The sequence below is a fragment of the Tupaia chinensis genome, unplaced genomic scaffold, assembly GCF_000334495.1.
Source record: "Tupaia chinensis unplaced genomic scaffold, TupChi_1.0 Scaffold149798_1, whole genome shotgun sequence".
NCBI lineage: Eukaryota > Metazoa > Chordata > Mammalia > Scandentia > Tupaiidae > Tupaia > Tupaia belangeri.
In genome coordinates this window covers 442,918-470,324 of record NW_006209642.1, presented here as the reverse complement: position 1 = coordinate 470,324, position 27,407 = coordinate 442,918, and the positions used below count along the sequence as shown (strand labels likewise).

The 27,407-nt window shown below is 35.3% G+C and overlaps 1 protein-coding gene across 2 annotated transcripts; it reads left to right on the top strand.

Annotated features, from left to right (window-relative positions):
• HSF2 (heat shock transcription factor 2) lies at window positions 1–25,991 on the top strand. Of its 2 annotated transcripts, XM_027769472.1 has the most exons (12): window positions 1–107; window positions 262–389; window positions 1,188–1,312; window positions 3,983–4,058; window positions 8,265–8,326; window positions 9,493–9,580; window positions 11,669–11,817; window positions 12,406–12,645; window positions 13,803–13,908; window positions 19,432–19,485; window positions 23,441–23,525; window positions 24,264–25,991. In XM_027769472.1, exons 1-12 carry the CDS (start codon window positions 77–79, stop codon window positions 24,557–24,559), a joined length of 1,440 nt encoding a protein of 479 aa, XP_027625273.1. In that variant the 5' UTR covers window positions 1–76; the 3' UTR covers window positions 24,560–25,991. The 2 variants fall into 2 exon arrangements, with proteins under 2 accessions (XP_027625273.1, XP_027625274.1); XM_027769473.1 differs by lacking the exon at window positions 19,432–19,485.
• Window positions 25,992–27,407: the final 1,416 nt, after the last annotated feature.

The window sequence follows — 27,407 nt, the reverse complement described above, 5'->3', positions numbered from 1 at the left end:
TGGCCAAAGTTTTCTGGTCTTGGATGAACAAAGGTTTGCAAAAGAAATTCTTCCCAAGTACTTCAAGCACAATAACATGGCAAGCTTTGTGAGGCAGCTGAATATGTGTGAGTATGAACAGTGGCTTATTTGGAGTGCTGTTATTAACCATTGTTTAATAATTTTTTCCTATTAGGATGATAAAAGAAAATATATTTCATACAAAAGAGTAGTTTTTTACTTTTGTCTATTTTAATTATGTGAATTTTGAATGTTTTTCAGATGGTTTCCGTAAAGTAGTACATATTGACTCTGGAATTGTAAAGCAGGAAAGAGATGGTCCTGTTGAATTTCAGCATCCTTACTTCAAACAAGGCCAGGATGACTTGTTAGAGAACATTAAAAGGAAGGTAAACTATGACATCAGCTAATTAGGGTATTGACATATAGTATACCTGTTCAAAATTTATTTTAACTGTTGAAATTATGAATGTACAGAAATAACAAGGTTTTTTTTTCCCAGTGAATTGGACTAATACTTTCCTTTTTTTTTTTTTCAGTCTCTGTGTTCAACTATACTGAGGGCCAGTCTCAAACATTTTCTAGAGGAAAGGAAAATGTTTACATTTTGACTGAAAGTGCAGAGTCTTCCATTATAATGGGAAGGCTTGTGCCTAAGTTAGCTAAAAGTAAGCTTCTGCTAGAAGATAAGCTTCCCTGGAGAGCTTTTTCTGTAGTTCTCTGTTGTATATTTATATCCCAGAGATTTCTTTTGCACATACTGGGCATTCAGTAATACATTTTCAAAGGAATGATATCTTTTGCTTAAATAAGGAATTTTTATCTAATTCATAAAAGGGGAGGTAGACTGTGAAAAAAAATCATCTAGCTTGCAGCTGTTACTGCCTAAATTTAATGTGGGATATAGTAATAACAGTGCTTGGGGAAATTGCATAACGTAAGGAAAAAAAGACCCTAAAATAGTTCTGCTTTTACTTACCTGTGTTAAAAAGAAAAAGAAAACATGTAAGCTTCTTGCTTCTTCTCCCATTGAACTATGAAATTTACTCTTTGTCTAGAATTCCATACTGGGCTTTTTGAAACCAGATCTCACTTCTTGAGTAGCCTTCAAAAACTTCTTATACTATGGAAGATTTTGATTACAATCATGTATGTTTATTTGATTTTTAATATTTGCTTTTTGTAAGGTTTCATCATCAAAACCAGAAGAAAATAAAATTCGTCAGGAAGATTTAACAAAAATTATAAGTAGTGCTCAGAAGGTTCAAATAAAACAAGAAACTATTGAATCCAGGCTTTCTGAATTAAAAAGGTAAAGTAAAATACATTGCATTTCCTAATTTAATCCTAATATGGAGGTTGGGGAGGGTTGTGTGTATGTATGTTAGGAGTTGGGAGGGCTGAAGGTTGTCTGGTATCAGTACTTAGATCACATTGTTGAAGACGAGGTCAAAGATCATTTTTCTGCAACTGTTGGTTCTCTTTACTTTTGATTTGTATGTCATAGACTTTACGCTAGTATTATTCTTTACTAATGGAGGTCAAAAAATATATAAACCTAGGCTTATCAAAACCATCTGATATCTGAGTCTTACAGATGAAACAATAGATATTTTAAGTTATAGGAATGAAAATTCTATTTAGGTTAGCTTTCATATGGTGTTCACGCATAATAAATGAGGGGGACAGAAGCTACATAGTACCCATTCTGTCTTTTTGACTGTTTATAAGGTTTCTTCCGTATGTGGTATTCCTCTTGAAAAAGTAGGACACAAAAAAATAGGGAAAAAGAACACAAGAGAGTTGTCCTACTTGATTGTTACTTTACATAGTCTTGCAAGAGTGTTATTATCGACAAAAGATGCTGTTTTATCACTTTTTTTGGTACCACTATCCTAACCTTGGCACAGAAATAACTAGTATACAGAATTGATGTGTATTACTCCTCATAATATGTGATTAGAATTTTCCCTTCTTTCAGTAGGTACTAATAGCTTGAGAGTAGTTATTTTATCCATTCTATGTCTGATTTCAAATATAGGACATTATTTATTTATTTATTTTTAAGGAGATTTTTGCTATAGGGCACATGCCCTTGCCGAAGAGACAGAGAAGCAGAGAGACAAAGTGAGAAATCATCTGCCATGGGGGATGGCCATGCTGCAGTACCCTCTTCTCCATTCTCCTTCCATGATCCTGGGCATGCATGCACACCTGCTCAGTGTGAGTTTTATGTCACTGGATTTGGGACTCGAACCATGGTCAACTACATGGGAGTCCAGTGACTAATCATTACACCATCTCCTGGTCCCAATTATTTTTAATTTGCTATAGGGCATATGTGCTCACCAAAGAAAGAAAGAACAAAAGTGAGAAAGCAAGCCACCAGGTCTGGGACTTGAACTTGGCCAAGTGGGAGTCCAACACCTTAACCACCATGCACCTCTTGGCCACCATTAATTTAATTTTTAACTCAGATACCTTCAGTAAAAGAGTAACCTTGGACTTTCGTTCCTTTTTTAAGTCTTAAGCTTTTTCAATTTGCATTTTTAATTTAACCATTTGCTCTTTTTACTGTATTTTTTTCTACTAGCTGCTGTTTGACTCAATTGTTTGACTCTCAAATCATCTTTTAAGGTTTACAGATAACTTATCTTCAGTAGAAATAACAGCATCTTTAAATTTGTGTCAGAAAATATTCAATAGTTATTTGGTAGATATTTTAAAAAGTCTCCTTTTAATTCTCTCTATGTAAATCCATAATACCTTTTGTAATGGCTCAGATTGAGGAAGATGGCCTTTGTGGAGCTTAACAAAAAATCAAAAGTTAAGGCATTTAATAGGTGGATTATTTTTCATGGTGTTACCAATGTTTATTAACAGTGTAGTTTCACTTTGAAAGTTGTGAATGCTCTGGGTAAATTGATGATCCTAGCTGGCTGAGGAGGGGTGGGTTATAGCATGATGGGACCTTGTCAGAGGGTCCCCTTCGCATGAAAGAATGAATAGATAAACTTTTTAAATAAATAGTGAATGTAGGAAAATAATTACTATTGAGCAAGTTGTTAATTGATCATATTATTAAATAGACTTTTTTGTTATTTGCCAAAGGTATATGTGCTGGACAGAGAGAGACAAGGGGAGATGGGGGCGAAAGAGAGAAAGCACTTGCCAATGGGGGATAGTCATATTACAATCTCTTCTCCTCCATCTCTCCCTCCTCTTGGGAATTTGGGCACACAAGTACTTGTTTTTCAAGTGCCAGGTCTGGTACTTAAACCACATAGTTAGCCATGTAGGATCTAGCCACTTTAACCACCATGCCACCAGTTGGCGAAATGCTTTTTTTAAAAAAATGAAACATATATTAATTGTTTGCATGTGGTTGTGTGACAGACTTTAGTTTGACTTCACCACTTAACTTAGTCTGTATGGTCTTGGGCGAGTCCCCTCAATTCTCTGTACCTCAGTATCCTCATGTGTAAAATACAGACAATGATTCCATTCTTGGAAGTTTTTAATTTTTAATAAATAATACACAAAATATTTAGCATAATGCCTGAGGCGTAGCATGTGATCAGTAAATGTCACTTCCCTTTGTTTCTTAAGGTAGTGTATCAGGCCTGAATTCAGGTGGTAGCAGGATCTGAAAGATTACCTTATTTTAAATAATTTTAAATAAAAAGTAATCAACCAGCTTGTCAAAAGGAATAACTGCCTGTGGTAGATTGATGTAGTTCTGTGTTTTAGTTTTTGAGTATATATTGCCATGAATAGCAGGTATTACAGTTAATAAAAAATAATTCTAGAGTTCTGTCAGGGTAGTTGTGATTTCTGTTACTGAAGCAAAGTTTCCCTGCTTTTATAAAAATTCATAGAAAAAAATGTACGTAAGTTCTCTGTTACTCTTAAAGATATTGAGGTCTGGTATTCTGACTGAATTTTTTTATTTTATTTTATCTTTTAATAAATTATAACATAGTGAGAATGAGTCCCTTTGGAAAGAAGTATCAGAGTTACGGGCAAAACATGCACAACAACAACAAGTTATTCGAAAGGTAAGAAGCTTTTTTCTCCATGGCTATGGTTTGCATTTGTTAATGAGTACCACTTGTGACTCCTCAAAATCACTATGGGTTAGTCAGTAATTGAGCTTTACTTCTTATATAGTGTGTGTTATAAGTAGAAGTAAAACTATGAAATCAAATTTTCCCGTGTCTTACATATCTTTTAACAAAAACATTTCTCATTAAAGATGGTCATTCCACGTTCCCAGGTAATGTGTCAGTAGCTTCTAGTAAATGACTTTTTGCCTGATACAAGAACTTCATGATACTTTTTTGTGGGAGCTTAATTATCACATTACTAATTTTTAAATTACAAAGCAGTCTTACTGGGGCCTGCAGGTGGTGTGTTGGTTGAGGCACTGGACTCCCACATGGCTAACCACAGGTCCTGGTGGTTTGCTTTCTCTCTCAGTCTCTGTCTCTCTCTAATCAGATATAATACTAATAAATGAATGAATGAATAAATAAATAAAATCTTAAAAAAAAAAAGTCTTACTGTGCTTGTGGTCCCTTTTACTATAAAAGGCATAGTTAAAATCTCAGAAGACATATGACTTTTTTCTTTGGAGAGGTTTTCACTATAGGGCGCATGCGCTTGCCAGACAGACAGAGAGAGACAGAGAGACAGAAAGCGAGAAATCACCCCCCAGGGGGGATGGTCATGCCGCAATCCCTTCTCCTCCATTCTCCTCTTGGGATCTTGGGCACATATGCACACATGCCTGGCATGAGTTTTAAGCCACCAGGTCCGGGATGTGAACCGCGGTCGACTACGTGGGAGTCCAGCGACATAGCCATTACGCTAACTGCTGGTTCCCAACATATGACTATTTTTGATTCAGTCAATTACATTGAGTTTAAAAAATGATTTCTCAGTACTGCCTTTTATTAGGTAGAACAATAGTTAATTTAACTGTAACAAGAACTGTAGATTTTGGTTTTAAATTAATAGGGAAATTGGGGACCAGCAGTTGGCATAATGACTATGTCACTGGACTCCATGTAGTCGACTGTGGTTCAAGTCCCAGACCTGGTGGCTTAAACTCACGCTGGGCGTGTGTGCGTGTGTGCCCAAGATCCAGAGAGGAGAATGGAGGAGAAGGGATTGCAGCATGGCCTTCCCCCCGGGGGGTGATTTCTCGCTTTCTGTCTCTCTGTCTTTCTGGCAACGCATGCGCCCTATAGCAAAAACCTTTTAAAAAAAATTAATAAGGAAATTGGAATCTTTCTGTTGCATTGTGTCTTTGTGATTTAATCTGCATATCAGCTTTCATTTGTTAATAAGAGGTAAAACATAAATGTAATTAAGACAGCTGTTTTTTGTTTATGAGTAACTGGATCTAAATTTAAATTTAAGTTGCATGTTTATTTTGGGGACAGGGAGAGCTTCAGTTGTTTTTGCTCAGAAAGCCCTTGAACTAAAAATAGGGTTATGACTGGCAGGATCTGGGTCTGCTAGGGCAGGCTTAGAATAGAGATGAATAGCAGTATCAGCCTTTGGCCTATAGTCAAACTAGATACTATTTTTGTTGTTATTGTTTTAAATAAGTATATAAGTGAGGGTTGAATATAGTAGAATTTCAATTCTGAGTGTTTAGTCCAAGTGAATATATTTTAAAAACTGATGTGTGACTCTTATGTGCAACCCTGTTAAGAATATCTAATCTGAATTGATAGATGTATTGTAACCCATACTTTATAAGAAAAGTCTTTTTTTTCCAGAAAACAGTGTTTTGACTAATTATTAATTTAAGCATTCAGTAAATTGTAGTTTTTTTTTTTAAAGTAAGTATAGTTGGTAAAATAGGTATCTTGTAATTCAATTTTTCATCAATGCTAATGTTCTTTCTGCTCAAATTTGAGTTTGTATGTGTTTTGGTGAGTATAGTTTATATAATCTATAATGACGACCAGTAGTTTTTGTTCTATTTCTGGAATTGGTTCCTAACTCTGCTATTTACTGTTTGAACTAGGATTCATAGTGAATAATATGTGTGAAATACCAGTGATAGGAGTTGTCTGGTTCAGAAGTTAGGTGATATAAATGCTAGATGCTCCTCTTCTTCAAACCTGGTATAACATTTAGAAGTGTCAAAAGAGAACTGAGATATTGATAAATTTAACTAGTTATTTATTTTATTTTATAAATTTAACCATTAGTGTTTTTAGAATTTTCCCACAATGTTTATAAATTTAAAAAATTGGGGAACCAGCAGTTAGCGTAATGGCTATGTCGCTGGACTCCCACGTAGTCGACCGCGGTTCGCGTCCTGGACCAGGTGGCTTAGAACTCACGCCGGGTGCGTGTGCGTGCGTGCCCAAGATCCCGAGAGGAGAATGGAGGAGAAGGGATTGCGGCGTGACCATCCCCCCTGGGGGGTGATTTCTCGCTTTCTGTCTCTCTGTCTCTCTCTGTCTGTCTGGCGAGCGCACGCGCCCTATAGCAAAAACCTCTCCAAAAAAAAAAAAAAAATTTAAAAAATTGAAGTAGAATTTCTCACAGATATTTTAATCTTTAAGTGCTTCCTTTTTATCAGCTGTTAGCATTTTTCTCAATAAGCAATTTCGTAGCTAACAATCTTATCGTAGACTCTAATGCTAACTCTTGAATTAAAAACGTCTATATTTTGGGAGCCAGCAGGTAGCAAGATAGTTGATGCTAGACTCCCACTTTGCTGATCACAGTTCGAGTTATGGGCCTAGCGGCTTGCTTTCTCACTTTCTTTTTTTCTCTCTGTCTCTCTCTGTTGAGTGCACATACCCTATAGCAAATTAAAAAATAATGATAAAATTGAAAAATAATTTTTTAAAGTCTGGATTTTTGTTTATTGAAAAGTTGATATTGATCTTTTAGTAATGGCAGACCATTTAATAACCTCTTTTGGGGGGAGCACACAATGTTAAAGCTTTGCTGTACATATTTTAGTTGTTAATACTCTTCTCTGTATCATTCCAATTTTAGTATATGTGCTGTCAAAGCGAGGACAGTTGTTAATGCTCTTCATGTAATTATGTTTCTAAAAGGTTACAAGCAAGTCTTTTGTACAGACTAGTTTTCTAATCCCTAGCTTTTTATTCATAGCCTCTCAGTGATATACTGCTTTGCATAATTTTTCATATGATCCTCACTTTTTTAGCACCTTTAGGTGGAATGTTGACAGTATAATTTCAATATATACCCTAAGCCATTAATTTTTCCACTTGGATCAATATTACTTGGAGGGCTTGCAGAATAAACACACATTGCTGGGTCCCATCCTCAGATTTTCATATTCAGTAGTTCTGTGGTGTTGTTGAGAATTGACATGTTTAACAAAGTTCCTAGGCCAATGTTGTTGGCCCATGGGCCACACTTTAAGAAGAAAACACCATTATAAAATGTGAAGGTTTATTGCATGTCTTGGTCTGTTTAGCTAATAGTTTTCCCAGTAAATAAGATGGTCAAGATTAAGTCAGGGGAACCAGCAGTTAGCGTAATGGCTATGTCGCTGGACTCCCACGTAGTCGACCGCGGTTCGTGTCCCGGACCCGGTGGCTTAAAACTCACGCCGGGCGCGTGTGCGTGCGTGCCCAAGATCCCGAGAGGAGAATGGAGGAGAAGGGATTGCGGCGTGACCATCCCCCCTGGGGGGTGATTTCTCGCTTTCTGTCTCTTTGTCTCTCTCTGTCTGGCGAGCGCACGCGCCCTAACAGTGAAAATCTCTCCAAAAAAAAAAGATTAAGTCAGAATCTCTTGATTGTGAGCAGGAAGATTTAACAGATGTGCTTCAACAATGATCTTTATAGAATCAGTAAAGTTTTTCTTACTCGAAAATTGTAATTTTATGATCCATTTTGAGAATATTGGCAGTTCATTTACCTCTGACTGCATTGTTTCGCATAAGAAAAATTTTGTGTATCAAACACATTTTCTCTTTAGTATCATAATGAAATCTTCTTGGAAGTATTTCAAGTAAAAAGTGTCTACAGCTAGGTAGGTTTGGTACCTATCACCAAAACAAATACAAATTTTTGGAAACTGGTGTGTTTCTTTAGACATGTGATAAAATGTGTCCAAATTTTATATGTTAATATATGAGGAATTATGTGACTTAGAATAAAGGACATGTATCATCTGAATTAGTTTTATAAGACCTGGTAATGTAAAGAATTAGTCATCTATAATGGGAGAATTGGCTATTTGTATTTTCCTTTCAGATTGTCCAGTTTATTGTTACATTGGTTCAGAATAACCAGCTTGTGAGTTTAAAACGTAAAAGGTAAGTTTTATGACAAAATAATTTGGCTTATAAATAAACAATCAGATATTTTAGTGTTAAATCATAAATGGCTTGCATTTTCTGAGTGTATGCCAGTTGTCCTAATATATCACTTGTCCTAAGATAATAGGCTTCCCTTGTTAAATTATACTCTTAACTTTTCCAGAGGGGAGTATTTTCTACTCTTGTCATCCTGCTAGTGTTTTTAAGAGAGGATAGGCTACATGATCATTTTATAAATATACGTCTGTGTGTGTGTATATACATACATACATATTGTTAATAATCTACTTTTCATTCACATTAGAAATTTAGAGTAGCCTTTGGAGGCCCGAATAAGGGAAATTCTAATAAAGGTGCCGTATGTTGAAAAAAAAAATTAGAATTTGTTTTATTCGGTATCACTCATGTTTCATTCACTCATAGATCTTTTTTTTTTTTTAAAGCCATAGGGCACATGTGCTCGCCAGACAAAAAGAGAGAGGGAAAGTGAGAAACCACCTCAAAGGGGACATGGCCATGCCACAGTTCCTTTTCCTCCATTCTCAGGATTTGAGTCACACACACACACATGCACTGGCATATTTCAAGCCACCAGGTTCAGGACCTTAACCACCACACCACCTGCTGGCCCCTACTTAGAGACTTTCGAAATCTATATGTTATAGCTATGGATTGTGATGCTTAAGTCAGTAATTACCGTTGTCACAACTAAAACATGATAGTAATGGACAGGGAATTGCTGGAAAGAGAAAAAGATTATCTGTGGGACTGAGATTTTTTGCAAAGTTTTATTATGATTAGAGCTTTGTGACTTTAACTGTTTTTCACTAACTTGTTCTTAATGATATTAGCTAACTATAGTTTATTGTGTAATTACAGTTCATGTAGGTTGTATAGTTCAATAGGCAGTGAATTATACTGGAGAGAGTAGTTCATATTTATTATTAAAAAATAGTACAGAAGCATGGAGAATTAAAGTATTAGATATTTTGACTCCCCAATTTCTATTCCAAATATGTAGTCACTTTTTAGTTCCTTGTATATTTTTAATGAAAATTTTTTTCGCTTATTAAATTGAATGTTTTGTGTACATTATTAGAAGCAGTTTAAATTCATTATGTATTTATTTCACTGAGCTGCTTGAATATTCTTTTAATTTCTAGGCCTCTACTTCTGAATACTAATGGAGCCCAAAAGAAGAATCTGTTTCAACACATAGTCAAAGAACCAACTGATAATCACCATCATAAAGTAATTTTTTATTTAAATTATATATTTATTGTTTTAAATTAAACTATTATTATGGCAGTATTATGAAATTATATATTTATTGTTTTAAATTAAACTAATAGTATGGCAGTATTTTCATTCACTCAGAAACGTATAAATCTAAGTGCTTATCCTCCAGCTTTATTAAATCCTGACCTTTTTCATTATTTATTCTAAATTACCGTAAGAAAATAAGTTCACAAATACAGTTTTCCCAGTTGCCTAATTCCAAGTTCATTTCTCTTCTTTTCTCCTTCCTTGTTTCTTCTCCCCTATAGGTAATTACTATCTTGAATTGCTATAAATCATTCCTAATGGCCATTTTTTATGTATGAATCTAGGAACAATTTTTTTTTTTTGGAGAGAGTTTTTTTTTTTTCTCACTGTAGGGCGCGTGTGCTCTCCAGGCAGACAGAGAGAGACATAGAGACAGAAAGCGAGAAATCACCCCCCAGGGGGGATGGTCACACCGCAATCCCTTCTCCTCCATTCTCCTCTTGGGATCTTGGGCACGCACACGTGCCCGGCGTGAGTTTTAAGCCACCGGGTCTGGGACGTGAACCGCGGTCGACTACGTGGGAGTCCAGCGACATAGCCATTACGCTAACTGCTGGTTCCCTCTAGGAACAATTTTTGATATTATTTTTAATATACTTAAACTATAAATGATATAATTTTATACATATTTTGCTATATGAGTTTTGTTCTTAGTATTGCTTTTGAGATTAAACAGATTTAGTTCTTTTATTTCAGGGTGCTATATTGTATTAAATATTGTAATGTAATTAAAATAATGTAATATGATTGTGCATTCTTCCATTAGTTATTTTGTTTCAAACTTCTGTTATAAATGTACACTGACTGAACTGCTTTTTATTATGCAGATTCAATATTTTTGTTTATCTTCATTTTTTTTTCCCAGATTCTCTAGATAATTTGTCAAACTTATATCTAGTGGCAAAGTAGTCCAGTATTCAGACCTCTTTCATTAACATTATTTTAATTCTTAAAATTCTAAATATTGCTTCAGATTTATTATTAAAGTCTCAAGATTTTTTTTTCCCCTTACCACCAGTTTCTAAATAATATACCTATTTTGGTTTTAGAATTGATAGATAATGTAAGTGAATGGATACATTTTGTGTGTGTGTGTGTGAGAGGTTTTTGCTAGAGGGTGCATGCGCTCGCCAGAGAGAGAAACAGAGAGACAGAAAGCAAGAAATCAACTCCATGGGGGATGGCCATGCCACAGTCCCTTCTTTTCCCAGGATCTTGGGCATGCACGCACACATGCCTGTTGTGAGTTTAAGCCACTGGGTCCAGGACTTGAACTGCGGTCGACTACATGGGAGTCCAGTGACATAGCCATTTTGCCAACTGCTGGTCCCATGAATGGATATTTTTATATTTACCTACATTTACGTATTTTAAAGTGCTTCACATTTTTTGCTTCTTTATTGTCTAGTGTGAGGTTTACAGGTTTTTACATTCATGACTTTAGTTTGCTTTAGAGAATTATCAACTTTATTATTATCTGAATGTATTTGTAGAATAATTTTTAAAAATTATTGCTAGAAAGCCAGGCTGACATTAAGCTATTGAAATGCTTTTTTGGTCTTAGCGAAGCCATTTAATGAATCAAAATCAAATATGTCAAATCAGAGTAGTTGTAGATTAAATAATTCCCATCAGCACAGTGGCCGTGTGGTTATGTTCGAAATTTCTGATGACATTCTAAGCATTTTCTTACTGTTTAGATATTTAAAAATTTCAGAAATTGAAGCTCTTTCCTGAGAAACATTCTTAAGCATAGTACTTTCAAGGTCCTTATAATAAAAGAAATAGTTGAGTAGAAAGTAAATAATATGTTTCATACTCCTGTGAATTGGTACTTCTAATACCAGTTAGTATATGTTTCCTATAAAAGCAGAGGATGTATCGGTTGTGTTTACCATTTGTATCCCCAACACTTTTTATATATTAGGACTTCATTTTTTTTAAATGATAACCTTGTTTAGTAGCCAGTATGATTTTTATTTCTAGATAAATCTTTTCTCCCTGACTTTTTAGGTTCCACACAGTAGGACTGAAGGTTTAAAGCCAAGAGAACGGATTTCAGATGACATCATTATTTATGATGTTACTGACGATAATGCGGATGAAGAAAATATCCCAGTTATTCCAGAAACTAATGAGGATGTTATATCTGATCCCTCCAGGTAAGGAGTTTGTGAGGAAAAATTTGTGAAAGTATTGGTCACTTGTCTTATTAATCAACTTTATTCTTAGATAAACTGTTATCTTATGTTTGGATTATTAAACTAAATAATTAAGCCAAATTATTCAACGAGATAAAGCCTCCCCTTCACCTCTGTTCTTCCTGCTCCACCCCACACCTTGTCTGTAAGTGAAGAAGTATGATAATTAATTGCTATTTTTATTTTTATGTTAAAAACACTTCTTGTTGGGGGCAGTGGTGGCATAGTGGTTGAGGCGCTGGACTCTCTCTCATGTGGCTGACCATGGTTTGAGTCTTTGACTGGACCTGAAAGTCGACCTTCTCACTTTCTCTGTCTCTCTGTGATGATTATAGCAAGTTAAAAAAAAAATAATAAAATATTTCCTTTTGATTTTTTATGGTCTTGTATCCTGTGAAGTGTTCATATTTACAATTGAGCTGCTCAGGAAATTTAAACCTTTCAATATGTGATATGAAGAGAGATTTTCCATGGAAAATAAATGCATCAATTGATTTGACTGAATTTCATAATTATGATTGGTTTGCCTTTCTTGTATTACTGATCTATTTTTAGCCAGTACCCTGATATTGTCATTGTTGAAGATGACAATGAAGATGAATATGCACCTGTTATTCAGAGTGGAGATCAGAGTGAACCAGCCAGAGAATCCCTAAGTTCAGGCAGTGATTGCACCAGCCCACTCATGTCTAGTGCTGTCCAGCTAAATGGCTCATCCAGCTTGACCACAGAAGATCCTGTGACCATGATGGATTCTATATTGAATGATAACATTAATCTCTTGGGAAAGTGAGTGCTCTTCTAGATATTGTCTAAAATTATCTCTTTCTTTTTTATTTTACATCTCATTTATTTTTGAGTGGTCTTCCTTTTGGATGATGAACCCATGTAGTCCACTGTTCTGTTTTGGTCAAGGTTGACCTCTGTAATGAGAGAGATTTAATTGGCCCAGTAGAAGTCTTGGGATTTTTCCTGACTGTTCCTTAAATTTTTTTCCTCTTTTTTTTTTTTTTTTTAGTGCAATGCTTGTTTTGAGTGTCTTTAGGTGTCTGTGATTGTATGTATTTCTTTTCTGTCAAGATTATGGAATAATTTAATTTCTATTAAATGATTTAGGGTATAATGAAAATTAATAATTAGTAACAATCAGTAATAAGATTCAGCATTTAGTAATAGAGAAGAAGAGTTAAATCAGACTATGTTATTGCAGAATTATTTTTCTACAAATATTATTTTGTTTTTAAGGTTTTGCCATGCTGGTGCATGTGCTTTGTGGAGAGAGAGTGGGGAAAAGTGAGAAAGTGGGTATGACCACACTGTAGTCCCTTCTCCATTTTCCTCTCTGGATTTTGGGCATGTGCACACACACGCCAGACATGATTTTTCAAGCCACTATGTTTGGGACTTGAACCATGATTGGCTGTGTGTGAGTCCAGCCCCTTAACCACTATACCACCTGCTGGCCCCAATACTGAAATAAATGAGGGTTTTTAGTTTTTTTTTTTTTTTTTTTTTTTTTTTGAGAGGTTTTCTGCTATAGGATGTGTACGCTCACCAGAAAGACGGAGACAGGGAGACAGAAAGCGAGAAATTACCTCCCAGTGGGGATGGCCACACTGCAGTCCTTTCTGCTCTGTTCTCCTCTTAGGATCTCAGGTGCACATGCGCCCGGCATGAGTTTAAGCCACTGGGTCCAGTACTCACACTGAGGTAGATACACGGGAATCCAGCGACATAGCCATTATGCCATCTGCTGGTCCCGAAATTTATGAGTTTTCAGTTACCCAAATTTTTAGGAATCTCAAATCTTGAATAGGATCTCTTAAAATTAAGAATTAGTAAGAATTCAGTTGCTAGAAATATTTTGCTTAACCAGGGTTCAACAGGGATTTGAAACACAAAAACAAGAAAACCTAATGTTTGATTTTTTTTTTTTTTCCCCTTAGGGTTGAGCTGTTGGATTATCTTGACAGTATTGATTGCAGTTTAGAGGACTTCCAAGCCATGCTGTCAGGAAGACAGTTTAGCATAGACCCAGATCTCCTGGTTGATGTAGGTATTTTGGATAATCTTTGCTCTACTGGTAATTTTTATATTTATGTATATAATTTAAAAATCAGGCCTTTTTAAATATATGTTGTTGTTTTTGTAGTTTATTTTTTAAATAAGTGGTTTTGTTTATCAGAAAAAATATGAACAGATATGGGTTTGGGGCATTGAAGATTGATCACTACCTGAGTAGCAGTTCAGTTAATCCCTCTAGCATACCAACTCTAGTTAATAGTACTATTAAAATCCAGATCTTATCTGGACTTGTGGCTGTGTTATGTTTTGCTCTAGAATAAATTGTCACTGAGTAGAACCCTGTGGAAATTAGTGATAGAGGTTCTTAACCAGGCAACAGCATAGAGACATTACTAACTCTTTGGGAATTCACATTTTCTGCCCAAATATATTTGTCATTTTATAGCCTGAGTCTCAAGATTCCCATGCTCTAATCCTTACCACAGTCTCTGTGAACTTAACTCCAATATTATCTGGATTGTCCTTATCCATGATTTCTGGCACTAATTGTTTTATTCTCTTTGTTCTTGTTTGTACTACTACTGACTCTCACCAAAAGCTTCTTATATGACGTGATCCCAATCTGGTTCTCTCTCCTGTTTATATTTTTCTGTTGTGAGCGTATGTCTCACTTTGTCCTGGAATGTTCACATCATTGGCATATATTTAAGTTGGGTTCAGATGGCCATGTTTCTCCAATTGCTGTAAATTGGATTTCTTTTTTTAATCACAGATATGACCCGTATGTCTCACTTTGTCCTGGAATGTTTTGTTGTTCTCTTTTTTTGTTTTTTTTTTTTGGTTTTTTTTTTTGCCTTAGAATGCAGCTTCTCCCACATGAAATGATTCTATGGGTTTATTCTTTTAAAGAGCCTTTCAGTGTGGCTAAAAAGAATCTACACTTTTCTTACTCTCTTACTAAATTCTTTTTTTTTTTTTTTTTGAAGAGTTTTTTTTTTTTTTTTTTTTTTTTAAAAATTTTTTTTTTTTTTTTTTTTTTATGCTATGAGGCGCGTGCACTTGCCACAAAGACAGAGACAGAGATACAGAAAGCGAGAGATCAATCCCCAGGGGGGATGGCCACACCACAATCCCTTCTCCTCCATTCTCCTCTCGGGATCTTGGGCACGCATACACACACGCCTGGTGTGAGTTTAAGCCACCGGGTCCGGGACTCAAACCTCAACTACATGGGAGTCCAGCGACATAGCCATTATTGCTGACTGCTGGTCCCACTAGATTATTCTTCAGTCTTATTTTCACTCCATTAATTCACTACCTTACTCCTCTGTAGCACATCAGTCTTTGCCAGTGTCTCATAACTTTATCACCCTTTCCAAATCATCAGCACCTCACCGGATGGATTTCAGTCTTCCTCAAGGATTTTTCTAGGCTGACCTGTTAACATTTTAAGCGAATAAAGTAAGCCTCCATGTTGATGAACTACTTAATTTCATTAACAGCAAACTGACAGCCCTACTTTATTCTGTCAGCCCTTGTCCCCATTCTGAATATAGGGACCTTTTAGAAGATCTGTCCTTTAGATCACTAATAACAAAATAAAGTCCCATAGTTCTGGCATTTTCAAGTCTGCAGTTTTCAACTAGGTCATTTTAATTCAACTTTAGATTATTTACCATAAATATCTCAAGACCTTATTCAGACTTTTTCCCTTCCCCAGGGGATTTTTCACTGTGGCCTGGTATTCTTATAAATTGTGGCTCTATTTCCAATCTCATGTCCTTTCTTCTTCAAGGAAGTAGTCTCTCTTTAAAGCCAATTTGTACTCCTGTCCTCTGCCTGCCTGCCTCTCCCTCTTTTTTTAATTTTATATTTTGTTAGTACATTAATTCATTGTTTATCTTCATAGTACACAATACTTTTATTCAGGGTATGTATGCATGCAATAATCAATAAAGCAAGGATATTACCATAAACATCATTTTCAACAGAGAACTTTACAATCTTATATTTGATAAGAGTATGAGAGGAGATGGGTAATAGAGGATAGGTCAAAGGGACTTAAGAGAAAAAACTTTTTTTCTTTTTTTGTTTCCCTCCTATCCTTGATTTTCCTATCTGCCTGAATAGGAATGATTTTCCCCAATTTTAAACACTAAGTAGTTTGATATTTTGCCTTACTCATTTACCATTCTCCTTCTCTAATGCCTTTGCTACAAAACATTAGAAATGAGTAACTGTGTTTGTTATCTTTGTTTTTTTTACTGTTATTTCTTCTGAGTTCCTATATTGTCTTGCTTATTTACTCTAGCCTGTACTGCCTGTCTTGGTTTTACCGTAGTAAGTTGGGTGATTTTTGTTTTATTAAATCAGTTCATTGGGCTATTGGAAGGAGGCTTGTTTTAAATCAGTCAAGTCTGGGTTCTGTTGTTGGCTCTTGTGTACTAGCTATTAAATTAACCTTGGAAAAGTTAACCTTTCCTGCCTAGTTTCCTATCTATTAATTGTGGCTGATGCCTAACATGAAGGGTTGTTACAAGAATTATAAATAACACTGTTGTTAATAGTGTTGAGTATTCTACCTCAGAACTATTTGTTGATTTTAGGGGTACTGATCATTCTACATTTTCTCTAAAAGCTTTTCTTTTTCCTCTTTCAGTCTTCAACTTACGATAATTTCCTCCAAGGCTACCCAGTTTTACATTCTTTTTATTTTTTTTACCACTTTTTTTTTTCCTACTCTTCCTCTATGAAGAGATTTTGGCAACTTATTAGTATTCTCAAATATATATATTCAACTTTTCATAATTTTTAAAGTAAATTTGGCTTGAATTCTAATTCCATGCCATTTAGATCTTGTGTCAGATTGTTTTTAACTCCAAACTGTGCTTTATTTCTCATCAGAGTACCCTTTACAGCTTTTTAACTTTCTGTAGTAGTATTAAACTTATGTTTATTCACCTAGGATAGTCACCATGGAATCACATTGGTTTCTTTCATTTTTACCCATCATTCATTAAGTCCTGTGTGTATTTAAACTAGCATTAAGAAGCCATCCCCACTTTCTGTTTCACTATTACTTGTCCTTCCTCTAATACCCTCATTATTTTATTCTTGAATTCTATGCAGTATTACCACAAGTTTTTAAAAAATTCACCCATGTATTGCCATGTTCTTTAGATGGCAAAAATGGTAAAGACAATAAGTAAATAGGTTGAAAAGTTCATGGCTTGTCTCTACAGAGACAGTACTGGGTGCTCCACAGGAGAGTCAGCAGGATCCTGGCGTTAGCCAGCTATGTCAGTTCTCATATATGGGCTTCTTTTTGACAATTTATACCATGTCTGCTGAGATTGCACATACTATACTCCCGAGTCAGTGGGTAGGAGATAGAAGACAGAGAGAGAAAGAGAGGACCTTTTATTGCTGGCTCATTCTTGGTAGGGGCAAATTTCATCAGACTTCTGGGGTGGTGACATGCTAACCTGGCAAAGATTGGTAGCTATTCTTGAGAATATTGGTGGTAATTTTTTATTTATTCTCAAGGATATGAGCACTTTTCCTTTTCAGGGATCAGTAGGTGGTATGAAAGGAAAAGAAAGAAATAAAAAGGAAAGGAAGAGTCAGGGATATTTTTAGGATTATAGTAACCCTCCCCACGGTTTCAGTTCACTTTCCATGGTTTCAGTTGCCTGATTAACTATGGTCCAAAAATATTAAATGGAAAATTTCAGAAGTAATTAATAAGTTTTAAATTGCATACCATTTTCAGTAGCATGATGAAATTTACACCATCCTAGTCTGTCCCGCCTAGGATGTAAATCATCATTTTGTTTAATCTATCTATATTGTATAGGCTACCTACCTGTTAAATCACTTGGTAGTCATATTGGTTATCAGATTAAAAAGAAACCACAGGGGGCCAGTAGGTGGCGTGGGTTAAGGCACTGGACACTCCCACATGGCAGATCATGGTTCAAGTCTCAGACCTGGTGGCTTGTTCCCTCACTTTCCTTCTCTCTCTCTGTCTCTTTCTGGTCAAATCATAATAAATGAGTGAATAAATAAAATTAAATAAGTAATTATATATTAAAGGATACTATAGTATATATTGCATTGATCACTATCTCTGTGGTTTCAGGCATTCATTGGGGCATTTGAAATGTGTCTCTTGTAAAGAGAGGAATTAATGTCTTAGAATGGAGGAAAAGTATACCTTTCGCCCCTGCATTTCATTCTGTCCTGTGAATCATTTGGCTTGCCTATTTTCATAAAATGGTAATTTAATGATTGCATTTCATCATCACTCAGTCATTCCTAAGGCTGTTATTGCTGACAGAAAGTGACTTCATCCACTGCCTGATCTTACTTTACTTTTTGAACCTATATGTATGTGAGTTGATTTCAGACTGCTGGTAGAAAAATGGGGTTAAAGTTCTGGTTTATTTCAGTGCAGAAAAAAATTGAAATCTGCTCATAGTGTCTTCATAATATGTGTATTTTCTATGAAGTTTCTTAAAGACTCTTGAATACTTAAACTCAGAACTTCTATGTTTCTTAGACTGATCTTTCTTACCTATTTCTACAGCATACCCTACCTTCTAGTTATTGCTAGTGTTGTACCAAAGTACTCTTCCTTCTATTCTCTCTTTCCTCATTCCTAACCATTTTCCAGCGACTCTCAAGGCCTTTTTGTTACATCTTGCGTGGGAGTGTATGTATGTGTGCATGTGCTGCGCACTTTCCTTTCTTCTTAATTCCTTAGTACTTGGAATGCCACCATCTTTTGTTGTAGGTAGTAGATTGTATCTGTATATATGCTGCTATTTGATGTTGGTCTTGTCTTTTAGATTGTAAGCTCCCGGAGAGCAGGAATAACATTGTCATCTTGTACTCTTCATGATGTCAGTTATTTCTTAGATACTTAGTAAATCCCTGTGAATGAATGACTTTGAAGTTTCACTCGAAGTTTTATCTTTAAACTGGCTGGACTGAGGAATACAGTAAGCAATATTCTTAGCACTTAAAATCTTCCGAGCTAGATGAGGTAAAAGAGCGAACAACTAGCCCCTTTTGTCAGAGGGCTCTGCTTGAGGTTTTTGGGAACCATTGTCAGAGCACAGAGTCGATAAATTTGTCACCTAATTATAATTAGCAGGATTTCATTGAAGGCTTAGTGTCAGAGTGTGGGATGCAGCCCTGGGTGTCACTGTAACCAAAGACATTTAGGGAGAAAAAAAATAAAGGAAATAAAAATGAATGGAGAATAATGAAAGAGGGGAGGTGGGAAAAATCATTTGTCCCAAGTGATTTACACTAGTCTTTAATAGAGAAAATCTTACAGTATGAAATCCCATCTAATGCATGGGCTAGTTTGTTTGTTTTTTCTTTTTCTTGCCTGCTTTTCTCTTAAAACTTGTTTTATTGTATAGAAATTTCCTAGTGCAGGAACTACATCTCTTCACTCGACATGGCTATATAAAAATTTTGAACACACAATTTTTTAAAATTATTTTTTGAACTTATCATCTTTCTTGTTTGGTCTTTCAGCTTTTCACTAGTTCTGTGCAGATGAATCCCACAGATTACATCAATAATACAAAAGTAAGTTTTAATTCATGTTGCTTAGGACCATAGCTATAAAAACTGAAAAAGATCCTAGTAAGTAGAGAGTAGTATCACTCCCAGAAACAAAAAGCATTCTTTATTCTTACGTATGTGTGATCAAGGTAGTAAAAATCTAAGTGAAAAATTAGCTTTTAATTGTGGGTTCTTGCCCAGTTCTACTGGCACCTGTGAGATTAATGACTATTATGAAATTGGCCTCTTTTGGTGCTGGGGAGAGCACCTGACTAAACTTGGCATGTTCAGGTATATCATTGAAGTAAATGATTAAAATGATTTTTTTCCATATTCTATGTGCTGGATTTTACATTCTTATTCTTTCTATAAACAATTTCTCAGAAATTTTTATTGAAAGTTTACCAGGACCCTTAGTAAATTTTTTACATTTTATTAGCCTACAGTAGAAATTTAGGAGGTAGCACTAAATGGAGAAAAGGCAAATTGGACGGTGATATGTGAATTTTGGACCATTTTCTAAGTTACAAGGATTATGTTATTTTTTAAAACTTACGAAACTCCAGTTTAATAGGCACCATATTGACAAATTCCTTAGAATTGTTTTTTTTTATGAATAGTAAGGACAGTTGAAGCTATCAGAGTAGATATTTATAAATCATTCTTATTTTATAGAACTTAATTGTCTTGAGTAGGTACATACTCCTTTTATCTTATATTAATACCAAATTGTGAGTAACCCTTGTTTTTTTCATTGAATACAAATGTTAGTAAGTACAGATTTCAGATCAGTGAAGTTTATTTTGATTCTTGTTCTCTGTAGTCTAAAACATAGTCTAAAAATAATTTTATGTTGATTCTTACTCTTTGTAGCCTAAAAATGAGAACATTTCAAATAAGTATTAGTGATTAGAGTAAGAGGGTAGAATTTTTCTGATTATTGTCATGTGTTAGAATAGCTTGACCAGATTTTCTTTATTTTCAAAGTTACAGCCTGAGTAACTTAAAACTTGAGGAATTTATGACATTGTAAACTAGGAAGCTGATTATATATTCATTATTTGGATGGTTTATATTAGGGGCTAGCATACTTTCTCTCTAAGGGACAACTGGCAGATATATTCAGTTTTGCAGACCATATGTTCTCTTGTCACAATTATTTAATTTCTACAGTTGTAGTACAACAGCATATATAGATAATATATTTAAAAACTGTGTGGCTGTATTCCAGTAAAACTTTATTAATAGATAGGCAGCATGCTAAATTCGCCATGTAGATCACAGTTTGCCTAGATTTGTAAGAGTCTGTTGACCTCCTCTGCTTTGTGCTTCAGTAAATACGATAATGAATATTATTAAGCCATAACCCTTAGGTTGAATGAACCCATAGGATATGTATCATTCATTTAATGAATGTGCTTTTACTATTTATTGCTACACACTGAGTTATTCATTCAGTCTTCCTAGTTGTTCCAAAAACTAATAACCTGAATAATTTTCAGAAATAAATAGCAAATTGCATATTGCTCTACAATAGTAGAGGAAAAATTAAGTTTCAGAATGACTTTTTATTATAGTTCTGAATCTAGATTAGTGTTTCTGAATAATTGGTCCATCATCTTTCTTACCCTTGTGCATGACAGGTATTACATGACCTGGATTATGACACTTTCTTTAAAAATCAGAACGCTTTAAATTCTTCAATACACAATTTAAGTGGCCACTACAAATGAATAAGAGTTTCTATGGAAAATGAAACCTATTTGTTATCCTGGTTCTCATGTTTTAGAATTCTAAGATTTGCATCCTTTGGAAATACCTATTTTAGGAAGTATAAAACTAACAATGGGATTATTGCATTAATGTCTATTGTAAATGGTAAATGATGAAATATTTTTATGGAAATATTTGGAAATCTTAGTTTTTATTATATCTTGGGATCATTATCTTCTCTGAATTCTGGAAACTTGTACTGCTTCATTTTATGATGAATATCAGGGGAACTATAGGAATCAGTATACAGATATTTGTTACACTATATGTACTTAACCAGCATGTAGATGTCTGGGACTTGCAGGTATCTGGGACTTAACAGCTAGCTATTCAGGAAAAATTAAGAACCTCTGCAATTCAGATTTTGAACATCATTGAAAGAGCATTGAAGAACTTACCAACATTAAAAGATTTAATGTAAAGAGAGAAGACAGTGGTTTAAAGAAGTGATTTAAATGACAGAAAAGAACTGAAAGCCACAAAAAAAACAAGAAGAGAAAACTTTGAGGTCTCCAAAGATAGGGATAGTTATAAGGATGTCACCATGTTATCCTAAACTTCTCTGTGTTTACTTACACTAAATATTCTGTTCCAGTGAAGGGAAATGTATAATACATATTTTTAAACAAAACTGTTTAAAGTGAAATTAAAGAGTTAATTATCTCTTGATTAGCATTCTGAAACCAGTTGTCTTTGATTCATTCCCATCGTTTTTAACATATGATAAGTTTTATCTGTTCTATTGAAATACCACTCCTTTTCACACTGTTATTCTAGTTCATATTCTTTCATTCCCTTGATGACAGTAGTTTTCTTAGTCTTGTTAACTCTACTCAAATCTCTTTCATTAGTTCATCTTTCCTGATATTTATCCTTCCTGTATATTTCAGATAGTATTCTGATACATCTATATTCTGTGTATGCCTATGTCAATTTTTTATTCTTTGATATTTGTAAGGAACTATAAAATATGAAACAATATTTTTATGTATTTTTTTTCTTTTAGTCTGAGAATAAAGGATTAGAAACCTCCAAGAACAATGTAGTTCAGCCAGCTTCATGCATGACAGGTATTACATGACCTGGATTATGACACTTTCTTTAAAAATCAGAACGCTTTAAATTCTTCAATACACAATTTAAGTGGCCACTACAAATGAATAAGAGTTTCTATGGAAAATGAAACCTATTTGTTATCCTGGTTCTCATGTTTTAGAATTCTAAGATTTGCATCCTTTGGAAATACCTATTTTAGGAAGTATAAAACTAACAATGGGATTATTGCATTAATGTCTATTGTAAATGGTAAATGATGAAATATTTTTATGGAAATATTTGGAAATCTTAGTTTTTATTATATCTTGGGATCATTATCTTCTCTGAATTCTGGAAACTTGTACTGCTTCATTTTATGATGAATATCAGGGGAACTATAGGAATCAGTATACAGATATTTGTTACACTATATGTACTTAACCAGCATGTAGATGTCTGGGACTTGCAGGTATCTGGGACTTAACAGCTAGCTATTCAGGAAAAATTAAGAACCTCTGCAATTCAGATTTTGAACATCATTGAAAGAGCATTGAAGAACTTACCAACATTAAAAGATTTAATGTAAAGAGAGAAGACAGTGGTTTAAAGAAGTGATTTAAATGACAGAAAAGAACTGAAAGCCACAAAAAAAACAAGAAGAGAAAACTTTGAGGTCTCCAAAGATAGGGATAGTTATAAGGATGTCACCATGTTATCCTAAACTTCTCTGTGTTTACTTACACTAAATATTCTGTTCCAGTGAAGGGAAATGTATAATACATATTTTTAAACAAAACTGTTTAAAGTGAAATTAAAGAGTTAATTATCTCTTGATTAGCATTCTGAAACCAGTTGTCTTTGATTCATTCCCATCGTTTTTAACATATGATAAGTTTTATCTGTTCTATTGAAATACCACTCCTTTTCACACTGTTATTCTAGTTCATATTCTTTCATTCCCTTGATGACAGTAGTTTTCTTAGTCTTGTTAACTCTACTCAAATCTCTTTCATTAGTTCATCTTTCCTGATATTTATCCTTCCTGTATATTTCAGATAGTATTCTGATACATCTATATTCTGTGTATGCCTATGTCAATTTTTTATTCTTTGATATTTGTAAGGAACTATAAAATATGAAACAATATTTTTATGTATTTTTTTTCTTTTAGTCTGAGAATAAAGGATTAGAAACCTCCAAGAACAATGTAGTTCAGCCAGCTTCAGAAGAGGGAAGAAAATCTAAATCCAAACCAGGTAGGTATAGATACATTATTAATTTCTATAGTTTTTTGTTTGTTTAAGGAGTCTTATATAGAGGGCTGGCCCTGTGGCTTAATGATTGAGGGAGCTGGATCCCACATGGCCAACTGTGCAGAAATCCTGACCCCAGAGACTTGAAAAACCCACCATATGTGTGTGGGCCCCAAATTCCAACAGGATAGAAGAATGGAGGATAGAAGAAGGGAGAAGAAGGGCATGTGGTGGGCCATGAAGATGGGCCATGCCCCATTGGAGGGTGCTTTCTCCCTCTCTCTGTCTCTCTGTAATTATTCTATGGAAAATGCACGTGCTTTTTGGCAGTTAAAAAAAAAAAGACCTGTGTAGGAACTAGTGCAAGCCAGGGAAAGTGTTGTTATACTTATCAATTGAATACAGAATATTCTGGGTTCAGTTCTGTGCATAGCATATGAAGGTTCTAGCATATAGGAAAACTGAATTGACAAGTTAGCAATTCTTAACATTGCAGTTTTTTTTTTTTTCTGTTTAACTTGGGAAAACTGAACAAACCCTTATTTTTTTAATTGCAGAATAAAATACTATCTTTTCTGACTAGCAGGTTTTTAAATTTACTGGCACAGTGTGTCATATCATTTGTTTGGCAATATGTAAGAGTAGTGATTGCCTATACGCCCATCTGTTTTCATTTTTCTCCCTTTGTCTTGAACTTAATATAAGCTGGTGATAAAAAAAGTGTTTTTCCAATCTTTATAGATAAGCAGCTTATCCAGTACACTGCTTTTCCACTTCTTGCATTCCTCGATGGGAACCCTGCTTCCACTGTTGAACAGGGGGGTACACCAGCATCATCAGAAGCTATGTCCTCTGTAGATAAACCCATAGAAGTTGATGAGCTTCTGGATAGCAGCCTGGACCCAGAACCAACCCAGAGTAAGCTCGTTCGCCTAGAGCCATTGACTGAAGCTGAAGCTAGTGAAGCTACACTGTTTTATTTATGTGAACTTGCTCCCGCACCTCTGGATAGTGATATGCCACTTTTAGATAGCTAAATCCCCAAAAGTGGACTCTATGTGTATATATTCATCAAAATGATGAACTATTTATTTTAAAGTATCATTTGGTACTTTTTTTTTTTTGTAAATTGCTTTGTTTTGTTTAATCCAATACTGTGGAATAAAAGCACCTTTTGCTTTTCTCACTAACCACACACTCTGGTAAAGCTTTCAGATTTTACTCAGCTGCATAGGTACATAAAATTTAATGCACATTATTGGCATATATTTAAGTTGGGTTCAAATGGCCATTTTTCTCCAATTGCAGTAAATTGGATTTCTTTTTTTAATCACAAATATGACCATTAACCCCAGTTAAACTTATGTTTGTTTACTTGTTTGATGCCGTCTGTTTACATTGAGTGTAAGTCACTAGAACTAATGGTATAACTATTAAAGCTTTTTCTGTTACAGTTTGATTAAATATTTTTCACTTGGATTATTTTTAAAACTGGGAACATAAAGTGCCTGTATCTTGTAAAACTTTATTTGTCTCTCTTGGTTCAGAGAAGTTCATTTATGTTCATAGAAGTTCATTCATGTTCAACAGAAAAGGCAAAGCACGCATGAGTGCCCACTGCCTGATGTGGTTCCACCTCTATATACATAGAAAGAAGGTGGGGATGGGATGAAGTTGTCAACCCTAGCCACTTAGTTGGACTAGTTTTAAGTAAAAGTTTTCTGGTTTGTGTTTTTTTTGAACCATACTATTTAGTAAAATAAATATAATGAACGTTGAGTAGTAGTGTCTGTTATGTGTCTTCTTTGGAGGTGACAACCACAGGAAATAATTTTTCCTTCTCATAGGAAGCAAATAGCTTTAAACTATATTTCCCATTTTTTAAAAAGTTTATTTCATGAGCGAGAGAGATAGTACTTGTAATTGGGTCCCAGTGCCATTATCCACCCACAACTTCAAATCAGCCCTGGATTGTGGGCACATGCATGCCTGGTGTACTACAGGAGGACTCTGGATGTAAACCTAGAACTTCCTTATGGGGGCCAGTCTTACAGAGTACTACATGATGAGCCACTTTCCAGTCCCCTCTTTTTTCCTCTGAGTTTGTTGTTTTTTTCCTGTGAGAGAGAGGGAGACAAGTGCCCCCAGTTGGGTCTTCATGCAATGATCCACCCCTAACCTCAGCCAGCCTAGATCCATGGGCTGGTGTGCACACCTACTTGTATAGGAAAGTTTCAGGACTCAAACCTGGGACTTTGCCAGCCTCATAGAGCATTGCATTGCATTATTGCTGTATCACTATCTAACCCATTTTTTGCTTATTTGTTTTTTTTGTTTGTTTGTTTGAGTCCAGATGGTGCATGCATGCACACTGGAGAGGAAAAGAGAGAGCACCACCAACCCCCTTCCTTTTGGGAACAAGGCCTATTCACAGCACAATCCTTTTTCCTCCAATTCTCTATCGTATTAGGATCATGGGCATGTACCCGCAGGTCTGGGGTATTTTTTTTAAGCCAGTAGGGCTGGAACTTGAAGCCTTGTTGGCCATTTCAGGCTTGGCTTTCTCTGTGCAGCGTTGTTTTCCATTGCTAATATGAGTCACATCAAGATCTGTGTGCCTAATGTCAGCAGTGAACTATATTGCAACAAGGGAGAAATATAATGACTAAATGTATTTTAAAGTTATTCTTTGTACTAGCTTGGTTTCTATTTCTAATAAAACTGAGAGACATATGTGTCTCCTGGTCCCAAATGAGATAGGAACATTATCACCAGATACCATCCAAGGACCTGCAGTTTTTGTTTGGAAGGAAGATAAGAGAAATTGTCAAACTATTTCTTCTCTTTAGAACACTTATTCATGAGAATTGTCAGTACTTAATATAAGGCCAAGGCACCTTAGCACTTGAAGAATCCCACCTTCAGGCAGAAAGGACTAGAAGCAGTCCAGTTAATAACAATATTATATACTGCTATTCGGTAAGGAACTTAAGGAAGGCTTTCCTCTTGGTCATATCATTGAATTTCTTTTTGCTGATATAAAGAGGCAAAGAAAGGCTAGCAGAGAGGAGTAGGAAATCCTTCTCCAAGTTAGATCCTAATATACTTGACTTTGACAATGGGATCTTGGTAAATAAGACCTTGAAGCAGTTTTCTGCATAAGCTAAAGAGGTCACTTTCTTAAAGGTTGTTAAAATGAGAAGAGTTTAGGAACTAAGAGGAGCAGAAACTAACTTTCTCTTTTTCCTTTCCCTTTTTCATTGTGGAAATTGACCACGTTTCTTCTCTTAGGCGGTATCTCAGAGTTCTAAAAGCACTTTAAAGCTGATTTTGTAAAGTTATGCCAACCTGGTATTTTTTTGGGGGGGAGAGGTTTTTTTCACTATAGAGCGCTTGTGCTCTCCAGACAGACAGAGAGAGACATAGAGACAGAAAGCGAGAAATCACCCCCCAGGGAGCATGGGCCCGCACGCACACGCACCTGGCGTGAGTTTTCAGCCACTGGGTCCGGGACGCGAACCGCGTTCGACTACGTGGGAGTCCAGCGACATAGCCATTACACTAACTGCTGGTTCCCCAACCTAGTATATTTTTTTTAAGAGATTTTTGCTATTGGACACAAGTGCTCGCTGGAGAGACAGAAAATGAGGAATCACCCCCCTCCCCGGGGGATGGGTGGACATACCACAGTCCCTTCTCCTTCCATTCTCTTCTTAGGACTTTGGGCACATTTACACATGTATCCAGCATGAGTTTCAAGCTGCTGGGTCCAGGACTTCAACCACAGTTGACTACTGTACCATCTGCTGGTCCCCCACCCTGGTACTTTTTAAGATCACATTTCATATTTTAAAATTAATTTTAAGTAGTTGGGAGAAATTTAGG